This window comes from Micrasema longulum, unplaced genomic scaffold (genome assembly GCF_059751315.1).
Source record: "Micrasema longulum isolate JH-2025_06_02 unplaced genomic scaffold, ASM5975131v1 h1tg000047l, whole genome shotgun sequence".
NCBI lineage: Eukaryota > Metazoa > Arthropoda > Insecta > Trichoptera > Brachycentridae > Micrasema > Micrasema longulum.
Genome location: NW_028277254.1, coordinates 346,053 through 358,345, shown reverse-complemented (window position 1 = coordinate 358,345; position 12,293 = coordinate 346,053). Strand labels below are relative to the sequence as shown.

The following is a 12,293-nucleotide window of genomic DNA, read 5'->3' as shown; positions in this document are numbered from 1 at the left end:
AACAAATTATTTAAATTATATGTTTATTTAAGTCATATGATATTATTGAAAAAATTAACAGCATTGTATTATACAGAATACATTTGTTTTTAAGTATCAATTGTGCAAATGTTGATCTTTAAAAGCGGTCAATTTAAAGATCAACAACATGAGAGGCATTTCTAATAGGTATACCTTTATTATATCAGCATAATATTTATATGAATTACAAAATTCACAACACTCTTAACAAGTTCTGGTTGTATTTTCATAATGTAGAATGCCTAGTCAGAGGAAATGATTTATTTAGGAGTAACCAAAATGTTTATTTTTTCTTTTGGTTTCAACATCAATTGCATTTCATCATCAACATTTTTTGTATTTAGCAAACGTAGGTTGAAATTTCTTAGTATCTGTAAATAGAGATGATTATTTTACAAATAAAATAAAGTATTTATTTACATATTACATCTGCTTTTTTTTAAAGGTACCTATGTACATGTTATTTTCTTTATAATGTTTACATCATATTATCATTTTTAATACATGTCGCACATTGGAAAGAATAGGGACAAGGCAAATGGACTTAAGTATGCCATCCGATTTTTTATTTTTATTATTCAAAATGTTCTTTATCTCTGTTGCATTATATTAATATTAATAACTCCCAATGGGGTTAAATCCAGTTCTTGTCTACAAAAATTTGGATAGACTTAAGATTTCGATAAAACCAGCTGGTCCCAAATGAAATATAAAAATTGAAAATGCTTTCAGGCATTGCCTAGTATGTAGGTGAGATAATTTGGTCAGAATGTCACCCGCATCAATAAAAGTTTCAGCTTTTTAACTTCACAAAGATCAACAGATGGAAAATTGAAGGAACATAGATGTTCAAAGATAGGCAGAATGGTGTATGTTACCAGTGTGTAGTAAAGTGGCCACTTAAACCAGCCAATGACAGCTCATAAGCCGTGTAAATGCCTAGACTTCTATTTTCCCAGCCATAAAATGTTCTTCATCTCTGTTGTAGTATATTATTAATAAACATTTTATTATTTCCAAAATTTATCGAAACTAACACATTTTTTTTCATTTGGAAAGTAAATTATACTTAAATTTCAACGTACCTTTCCAATGGATTCCTTCATTTGTGTCATGGCGATTTTCCGACCAATACATGATCTCGCTCCCATGGCAAAGGGAATAGTAGCATAAGGAGAATGGACGCCAATGTATTCATTATTTTTTCTGTCCCATCGTTTAGGTTCAAACTCAAGGGGCCGTGGAAAATATTCACTATCTCGGCCACTTGTATACAAAGACATTATAACTAGAGTCTGGAAAAAAACATTTGCACGTACACAATGTTTCACGACTAAACATAAAAGAAAACCTAATACCATGATAAATATTTATTCAAAGAAAGAAGAATAAGCTTTACAGTACTTCAACAACACATCACATAAAAAATAAAACGTAGCCGATAACCGTTCTGGAATTTATGGCACTAAAATATAAAACAAAATAACAACACAGAAATATCCCTTTCAGCATCACTGACAGGTTCTGCCGCTATTACATTTTACATATTGATAATATTACAAGTATATTCCATAATGTATTATATTTATGTGACAATTATTTATGTTACCTATAGAGGAAGCCTCTAATTGGACCTTGTGAAATGTATTTGTAATATGTATCTTATATTTATATAAATGTTTGTTGGCATTCCAATTAAATAAAATAAAACCTAAATTATCTACCAATACTAAATGTTATTAAATATATAACCACTAATTTATTTATTTATCAACGGACATTGTCCATGTATACAATTTATAAGGTTTAAATATTTCAATAAAAGAATAGCTTAAAACATTTAAAAAAAGAAAAGAAGCATTGACAAACATAAGGGACATCAAGACAAGATCTGGACTATTTATTTAGTGCTCGTTTAAATCGTTGTAAACTTAAACCTTACAAATTACAAATAATAAAGGGTTACATGTAAATAATATGGAAATATTTCACATTAGGAAAGCTTTAAAAAATAATGTTCCTTTGATCAATAATTAAACAAACTTTCAATATAGTCCTTTATACAATGTTCCACTGTAATGGTCACCCTATCAAGCTTACCCCCTCCCTCCATCCCCTCTACTTTTTACATTTATTTCTCAAACAACAGAATTTTTTCATAATTTAATCAGTGCATGTGCTTATGAAAATGCATGTCGTGTTGGTTTTATATTTTTGTGCAGCAACTATGGTGAAGGTGTATAGTGGGTTTTGCATGTTGGTTTTCATGTTGGTTTAATTGGTGTCCTGACGAAGAGACCAGTACATCTCGAAACCGGTAGACATAGAAAAGTCGGTAAGTGGTTATAAACAAATATTTAATAACATTTAGTAAAATGTTTGACCACAAAATTAATGCTTTAAATATTAATAATATCTACCAATACTTGGGACTATGTCTCAAATAATGTGTAATAAACTACGTGTATGTAAATAAATAAATAAATGCTAGTGTATTGGAACAAGATAGAAAACCTTTTTGAGGAAGGAATTTACATGGCCGATCATCGACTGATTTAAGTGATCAATTTCACCCTTCTGCATATTTCTGAACCCATAATTCTTCGATCTGTTTATTATTTTTAAATTATGGTGACGGGTATTCTTGGTGAAACTACATTTTTATTACAAGAAAAATGTTTGTTATTTCCACTTTTATTTATAAAATTTTCACCAGTGACTGGGTTTTATTGCAACTAGAGATGTTAATCCAGTATTATACCATTTGTATTTTATTGTAAAATATGTATAATACCATCTGCTACTGTATTTTTTGTATTAATAAAATGACCGTATAGTATAGTAAGCTGCTACAGTATTTTTTTAATAAAATGTTTGTCTTAATGAAATGTTTAAATACTTAGTGTTTTGGTAACACCGTCACACACCGGTATGCCGTGGCAATTTAATAATAATCAAGTGACATGCGTATGAGCGACTGCAAGAGAATTGCGTATCATATGCGCACTAACAGACGTATAAGAGGCGCACGCACCCGGTCTCGGGGTCCAGGTGTGTTATGCTGTGTGAGAGATGGGAGAACTGCGGTCACCTTAGTAATTATTTATCTATTATTAATTGAGAAATCTATCATATTTTACCTAAAAGAAAATTTCCGTAAGATATGGTATTATTCCGGTATAATACAGAATGATTTGGTATTATACGGTATTTTTACAACTCTAATTGTGATCGACATTGTTACTGTTTTTTTATGTGTGTAAAATTCCAGTAGGTAAAGAAGTATAATAAGATAAATAAATTAAAACTTTTTAGTGGTTTTTGCATTTTACCTTCATAGGGCAGAACTTTAGGAGTAAAAGATTTGATATTTTGCCACATGCAGTTTTATGATTCCATTAATTAAATATATGATTAATTCTTATATTATTTAGATATGTTTTAAATACTTATATGCATTTGGTTTGAACGGGATAAATTAAAACAAGTTTATATCTAAATAAATAGTTTATTGCTAACACTAAAAGTAAAAACAACTATTTTCTCCCAAGTCCTGGTATAATTGATATCCGTTCTCGGATTTCGCTATATATTTGTCTATACGGGTTTTCAATCTCACTCGGAGCAATGGGTATCCTGCATTTTCTTTTCAACTTGGGTGATAACAAAATAAGATTTTGAATAAGACCAAATGCACTAGAACTTGTCCAGTACAAACACATACAGGAGGGAACTGAAGCCGATATGGGAATCATAGCCACAGAAAATATTCTGAATAAATTAGTTAAATAAGTTTGCAACTTCGACGGCCTTCTTAATTTTGACATTAATTGTAATTCTATAATTGATAGATTGAGGATTCCCAACGCAATCGGTAGGATCCATGTTTGGTCAACTCCCGTCAGGTTTTGTATCCACCCAAAACCTCCAACTGATAATTCTGTAAAAGTTATATGCGCTGCTAAATCGTCGTGTGGACGCATCATCACCAAGTTTCTCAAAGCAAAAGACAACGATATCCACATAGGAATTTGAATCCAAATAAGCATAGACGCTTTGAACGGATGACAATTATCCCTTATTACAAGTTTATTCCACTGGCTTTTCATGGATAATCTAAACATTATGGTAGCCTTTGCATCTGTCCAGTTAAAGAGATGTTTAGCTACAACTGTTTCTTCATGCATGGCTTTTGCGATGTCTGACATTTCTAATCCCACATTTTCTAATTTGGCTAGAATATAATTTTGATAGATGGACAGCGGTACAGTCACCGCTGATCGTAGTAAAAATGTCGTAACTAAGATCGTTGTCCACCAGGGAAGGCCGGTTGAATCGTGAATGTTTAAAAGAAGATCTTGGAATATCGAAACAACTTTGCTTTCTGATATTGAAATATACATTTTTTGTTGCATTTCCATAAATGATCCTGAAGAAAATTTATTTCTTGGTTGCATACATATGGCATACTTCGGTTGCAAATTTATTGTCGAATAACCCGTTAAAGTTTGTATTTGTAGTGGACGAGAAGTCGTCGTAATGCTATAATGTTTTTGGGTCGAGATTACAGACGCAGAAGAAATTCTTATAATTCTCAAACCGTTCAAATCAATTTTTTTCGTGACGAATTTAGATGCCGTTAATAACATTTTGATGGTTTTTGATCAATTTGGATAGAACATGATAAATATTAACCTCAAAATATGTTTACATTTGACATTTTGTCAGGAGTGTCAAATTATATTTTCCATAGATAGAGTGAGAAAATGAATGAATGAGAAGTGTTTAAACATTTAAAAATTATCCTCAAAACATAGTACATTGAGTACCTACTCACTCGCACAATGGTGAGCGATATTATTGTAACTACACATGCACAGTTTTCTCGGCACACCTATACAACATATCAACGGTAATCAAGAAGAAGTTCAGTGCTATGGGAAATTTGATATGAAAAATGTTTTCTTACACGTGATAAAAATTAAAGCGAAAATTTTCGAAAAAAAAGAAGAAAATCAACTACTTTGAAACGTTACAAGTTCTTGTGAACAATACCAACCAATGAATTATAACATTGTTATAATATGTTATGATAGATTACCAGATGACCATTTTTCGACGTTTATACTTTGATGGCTACGGGGCTCTACTTTTAAATGGCAGCACAGCTCATAAGGACAACCCGTGACGTCACAGGCGGAGTAATTTCAAAATTACGAAACTTTAAAAAAATTATAGCGATTATAATACGACACGTAAAATTTATTATTTCTTTTGGCTAAATTTAACAGTCTCATCAAAAATAAAAAATACATATAAATATATATATATAATAAACCCACCGAACTTCCTCAGTGAGGAATTGATTCTTGACGGTAGGAATAATATTATATTATACTACTGGTAATATTATTTAAAATTCACTCGTCCAAATACGAAAAAAATTTCTTTTTACAGTTTTTTCATAGCTTGAGGGTACATCAAAAGCACATTATTAAAACTACATTACAAAAGTACATCAAAAGTATATTATTTACCTGAGCTGGAAACTTATAGTTTGTAATTACACAGTCAGCTGGAAGAAATCTAGTTAGAAAGGCTGCTGCCGGATATAATCTCATGGTTTCCTTTATAATTCCTTTAAAATAATTTTCCTCTTCCTCGCTGATTTTGTGCAAAGAATTAAATTCATCAACCACCGATGAATTTTTGGCAAGAAGGTAAAGAGCCCATTGTGTTGTAAATGCCGTCTGAAAAGTAATTTTTAATGTTTGGAGAAACAAATACTTATTTTGAAACTGCTTTGAAACCAAACGATTCCATTAATTTTTTATATATTTTTTCCACCCCATTTATAAAAGATTTGCAATACACACCGTATCTCCAGCAGCTATGATGAAGTCTATCAGTATCCTGGTTATCATATTTTTGTTCATCCCTTCTGATATCATTCTCGAAGTTAAGCCATCGCCCATATCGTTCAGTTGAAATATTTTTTCCACCATTTTGTCGCCTGAAAACGTCATTTTAGAACGAAAAATTACTTCGCAGTAAAATTTTTTTAGTGTAAAGAATTTTGATTAAACTAGTTATCTTTAATAACTGTCCCATTATTTTTTTAATTATGAAATAAATTGATAATTTATTTGCTATAATTAATAATTTATTCGGATTTAAATTACCTAAAATACCTATAGCTACCCCACATTCTTCGGTTCATCACAAAATAATATTTTTTATGCCTAGTACCTAACCTAGGCTGTTAACACGATGTTTTTTTTTTTAATAACGCAAGTAGGTATTATAAAAAATTGTTTTCATTGAAATGCAATAAAAAGACAAATTAAAGCAAATCCATAAAAATTCGAACATCACCATAAATTATACAACAAACATACTTTTATGGATTTAAGCGGCAAAAAATCAATTATTGACTTCATGATTACAAATAAAACTACACAGGTATCCTACACACATGGCCATTTTTTACATAAGGGCACGTGGGGCATGAGCCTATGGATCTCGGCCTAATGGAGGCCTCGAAATTCTAAAAGGGCCCCTTTCTAAAAGTCCCAACTTCCGTGTGCCCATGGGTCCCTGCATGGCCTAAGACGGCCCTGCCTACACAAATATTAGATGTCCGCTCACCAAACATCGGAGCCGATCATCATCTGGTATTGTGCAAAATAATTATGAAGCGTCCACAGAAAAACAAGAAAACCCAAGATATATATGGAAAAATTAACATTGAATTATTGGTGGATAGTCGAACAATATCCAGACATACAGGGTGTAAGCTAACTATTGACAATACGCCAGTGAAACAGGTCATGAGTTTCAGATACCTGGGAGTAGAATTTTTAAGTCATAGCGATCTGTACACTGAAGTCTGAACAGGTCAACGAAGCGTCAACTGTGTCCGGGTGTCTGAGGAACGTAATTTGGAGAAATAAAGATATGCGTATCGATGGCAAGGTCAGAATATACACGATATGTGTGAGGCCTATCATGACCTATGCTGTTGAAGCGCGCGTTGACACTGCTCGTACCAAAGAGCTACTCAGAACTGCTGAGTTTTAAAGTCTATTACTCGAAAAACGCTCCGAGACCGAATCGATATCGTGCAATGGAGCAGATCCAGACGAAGATACTGGAGTGGTCATGTGGGCAGGATGAGCAGTGACAGACTTGTGTACGCTGCAGCCAATAAAACCTCATCTGGACAACGTCCGCCTGGAAGACTACCCAAGAGATAAAGAAATAGTTGGACCTCATCATCTCAGGAGAACAATAAGTTTTCTAGAATAGGAAGTAAGAAGAAGATATATATATTTTTTTGACAACAAACAAAGTGAATGTAGGTATTCCCTTGAGTCAGGTTATGGTCCTGAGGTAGAGTCGCACAGTAACGTATCAATTTTACTAGTTTCAAAACCGGCTCTTAATTCCCATTTTTTGTCACGGTTATTTACGAATATTTGAGAATGGCGCTTAAATCTAAATATTTTGTTAAATAACGCGTTTATCCAGTAAAAGGAAATAAATATTTCAAAAAACGATTATAAAAATATTGTTAAATATTGTTTTTGACATTCTAGTGAAAAATAGAGTAATTTAATGTTAGAATAATGCCTGAAACCCGTTTTATATTTTTGCTTTAATTTTTAATATAGGCTTGAAAATTAGTAATTCCCTAGGTTTAAAAAAATCTGGACATTCACTGAAGGGTTATTTATATTGAAACCAATATTTGTGATTACTCTTTAGTGATAACTGATAAAACTCTTTTTTACTATCTATCTTATTTTTGTGAATCACCAAAACCAAAAGCATAAAATATTTTTACCGCAAGCTAAACTTGAGTTCACAGCTTTCTCAAATTTTCTCCATGCTGGCAATTTCCAGCGTTGATAAAACGTCGCTGGTAGCATCGTCATGTTACTTGTATTAATGGAAATACCATGGACGGCTTCAGAAAACTGCTTCAACAAATCGTCGAATTCACCAGATGAGTTTTTATACGCTGATCCCAACATCAGTGACAGTATAACTGCAATATTAATCAGAAACATTTTATTTAAATGTCGTCCAACGAAAACAATAGCTAATCACTAGTCCAAGACACAGAGATAACCAAGATTATTTATGTTTCCAAACATATAATTATTGTACATGTTATTTATTTTTATAAATATATCAGATTGTTTAAGATTTTTTTTAAAAATAAACAAGTATCTATTAAAAAATTTCGGCTTGTTGGCAAGGTAAATGTAGGTATTTTTTATGCGTTTACATGTAGGCAATTATTTGAAAAATCTTATTGGATAGTTTCAATAGGTGCTAAATGAATCAATCACAAAATATAAGTATGAATATTGTATGTACATATTTTTAGGTGTTTGTTTTTTTTATATAAACATATTTAAAAAAAATAATAACAGAGGCATTAAGGGGATCCGAGTTGTGGAGACGAAGAGTCGTGTTGGCCCTTCCCACCCCTTCACTAATATTTAGAGTTTTAATTATTTAGGTCTAGTAGTGCCAATTTTTTTGAAAGTAAAATCCGTGATTGTTATGTTTTCACCTAAATTGACAAAATAGGTTGCATGCGAAAAGTGAAATAAAATATTACATTTTGATAATAATTACACAACCATCATTTAACATAAAAAACGTATTTAAATAAAAAAATGTGATGAAACTGGCTCTTAGGAATAAGATGTTATGCACAGCTAACAGAGACCAGAAACCTATAGAATTCAATAATTCCAGGTGGATGATGTGCGTTTCGACCCCCTTAATAAACGAAACACTCTTTGAATAGATGCAATTATAAAAAAACAATATTGTTTTCACACGAAGTAGGTATGTGATTGTTTTAGGCTGCTATCGCTGCTAGCTAGTGAAATGAATACACAAATATGAAAACGTAGATCTTTAGGTAAAGTAAAATATACGCGTAAAATTCAATATACTTGTAAAAAATATATTATATTTTCGTAAAAGAAAGTTATGTACCGTCTAATGAAAATCGATATAATTCTTTTTCAATGTCTGGTTGGAATCCATTTGGATAACGTTTCCAAGATCTCACGAGATTATCTGCAACGAGAGCAACTGGAGCATCGACCCATTCTTCAGCATTGGGTTTTAGAAGTATTCTATTCATGATTCTTCTGGTTTCCAGCCATTCCTCGCCGCTCATGAAAAACAGCCCCCTCTCTACTTGGTTAATCTGGTTATAGAGAACCCAAGGCTCAGGCAAAAGGTGTTCTGGATATTTCCCTTCAAATTTGCTATAAATAGTCCTCATCACCTCCGGATCGGAGGTAAAGACTGCTTTCACTGGACCAACAGAAGCTCTGAATATTCTGCCTAGCTGCTTATGCTTCTTATCGATGTATTTATGGATTCTGCAACAATGAAAATCATTTGAAAACAGAGTCAAGTCGTGTTTCGTGCACCCATAGGTCGACTATCATCGGTGGACGGAAATATTCTAGTAAAAAAATAAAATTGTAAAGAGTTTTCAGAGGTTTTAGATCCTGGTGACTAGACATAACTATATTACATAAATACATTATTCAATTGTTTTATTTAAAACTTCAAGTACAAAAAATATAAGCACTTTGGTGAGCTTATTGCTTATTGGTAAAAGCAAAGCCAACAAAAAACAGACTGGTCAAAATAAAAAATAATGTTTTAAAAGATATATTGTGGCTTATATTTAAGAGAATTTAAATGACAACCTAAAAGCAAAAGTTTTTAGCCAACTAAAAAAACAGACTCGTCAAAAGAAAAATATTGTCTTAGAAGTAAGAAGAGATATTATTGTCGCTAATACTTATGGGAATTGAAATATTAACCGCATTCGCACATTTTATTATGGTCAGCCTATACCCTATACACATCTAAATAATTTTAATTTATATCTTCCATTAAATTTTACGAGTTATAAAAATTAAACGAAAACAAAAGATATACATAAAATACACAACATTATATGGGTATAAAATTTTATATTACGATAAATTAAAGCAAATTAAAGTATTTGTTGTGTTACGGCGATTTCTCTCAGTTAACCTTAAAATATTTATGGAAAAGAAATTAACAACAAGAACAGAACAAAACAGTGACTGAAAAAAAAAAATGAGCTTGTAGCTTTGTATGTTTATATATTATGTTGCATTCATGTTAGCCCTCTCAGGAATCACACCCAAGACCCCGAACCATTATACTACGAGGCCAGCTTATATTCACTAGATTTCCTTTTCATAACGTTATAGTACATGTAAAGTTACGCCGACAATAATAATTCAAACATAAATAATTTGTCAGCCTCGTGGTGTAATGGTCAGTGCGTCTGCCTACCGTGCAAGAGGTCTCGGGTTCGATTCCCGATATGGTTGATATGAAATATTGATTTAAAATGGTGTTTTTACACTAGAATATTGCCTCATAGCCCCTGGACTGGTACCTGAAGCGTAAGATTGATCATCTTACCATCATGTAACAAAAATGATCAATATACCCTGTAATTGGTGTACCAATGCAGTGCTCTATGCGCCATTAGGTGCGGAAAGGGAATACTAAGACGATTGCCTTACTTACGAAAGGTTCCAGGTTTGATTCTCTGTGAGATAACAAAAATTAAATATGATTTTATTAAAGCCTGGGTGTTCTGTGCTGTAATTTATTAGTGTGATTGGGCCTCTTTGCCCGTTGTGGTGCAAAAATAAATAATAATTTGAATAAATAAAAAATTAAATCAACTTCGTAAACTTACCTTGACCCCGAACCAGCCAGCATCAATGAAAAATTAATTCCCATGGAAGGGATTCCTGTGGGAGTTGGTATTTCATTAAATTCAAGCACAGGTTTTGCTGTATCAATTGACGAAAGACACCTGGTTTTACTGCGAAAACCACTGTACCAAATATAATTATTCATCGCCAAAACTTTCATCTCGGATAATATCAAAACCATTTATCAATTAAATACAACTTAAATAAAATGAATTCTTTGCAGTTGAATCGATTACGGTATCAAAACTTCTTCACCGAGTCGATGAAAACCGGAGAATGAAAAATTCCTAAACACGAAATGATTTGAATATTTGGCTACCTATCGATAAACTAATATTAAAGTCAACACGTCTGTCCATGTTCGATTGAAATACGACAAGATTAGAGATGTGTTCACGGTCAATTGATTTTGTTTATCAAGTCACAAATAAATTACCAATTTCATAACACTCTAGAAAATAGATGCAATTCCAAGTTCTAAGAATAAAAAATCTACAAACAATACATTTGTGAAGTATGAAATGAACCTTACGTGGCTTGCGAATTCGTAAAATATTACAATATTTGTATGTAGCCATTTAAAACTTTTGCAAATATTATTTTATTTATTATCTTTGTTACCACCTTTTACCGAAAAATGTTAACATCAGCATGGCATTTACAAATTCGCACACTAGTCATATTTTATTGAGTGTGTCGCGTAAACAAAATAGACTTTTTAAAAATAATATTATTCTTACTTACCTTCTACAGAACGGATAATTATTTTTGTTCCGTGGTATCATCAACAATATTATCAGTGAGTCCAAACATTTATAGACAAGTAGGTTATAGATTTTACTTCTTAGTGAGATATCAACATAAATGGATAACTTCTTTGAGAAAGGAATATGAAAGTTTAAACAATACAGTTCAGTAAGTAAAAAAGAACCAGAACCCTAGACGACTGTTATCCACTAACTGGCTACTCTCAGATAAAAATACCTAAAACAGAAATCGTATTTGATTCTTGGTAACGTCGAAGTGAAATAGATATTGAATAGGTTGATTTTTACGGAAATATTTTATAATCTCAGGACAGGCTAGGTGCCTGAAGCGTGAGATCTTAGATGCAATACCTTATGCACTATAAGGTGCTGATAAGGAAATGGTATGACGATGTAAAGTATCAAACTCCGCAATTACCCTTTGATAAAAAAATCATAGAATCCGGCACAGAAAATTTAAAAATGAGATTTATACGACGACGTAGATACACAACTGATAATATGTATAAACTACGTTTAAATCAAATGAAATATATTAAAATTTATTCATTCGAAGATATACGAAGGTAAAAAATAAATTTGCCTTCTGCACACCTGCATTATTCATATCTCTGTTCTGTGATTCTGAGGATACTAAGTAAGCCATTTCGCAAATGCATGCTGTGATTTCGGAATTTGAATACTAAGATGATTCAATAAT

General features: G+C 32.0%; 2 protein-coding genes across 2 annotated transcripts; both read right to left on the bottom strand.

The window, feature by feature from the left end:
* Window positions 1–9: 9 nt before the first annotated feature.
* sad (Cytochrome P450 family protein sad) lies at window positions 10–11,083 on the bottom strand. The gene is made up of 7 exons (XM_088228710.1): window positions 10,808–11,083; window positions 9,040–9,434; window positions 7,868–8,071; window positions 5,898–6,034; window positions 5,559–5,771; window positions 1,107–1,316; window positions 10–392 (listed from the first exon to the last, which is right to left on the bottom strand). The coding sequence occupies exons 1-7, from the start codon at window positions 11,005–11,007 to the stop codon at window positions 282–284; spliced, it is 1,470 nt and encodes a 489-aa protein (XP_088084836.1). The 5' UTR covers window positions 11,008–11,083; the 3' UTR covers window positions 10–281.
* On the bottom strand, window positions 3,516–4,753 carry LOC148285209 (cytochrome c oxidase assembly protein COX18, mitochondrial). The gene has a single exon (XM_088228777.1). It carries the CDS (start codon window positions 4,668–4,670, stop codon window positions 3,558–3,560), a length of 1,113 nt encoding a protein of 370 aa, XP_088084903.1. The 5' UTR covers window positions 4,671–4,753; the 3' UTR covers window positions 3,516–3,557.
* Window positions 11,084–12,293: the final 1,210 nt, after the last annotated feature.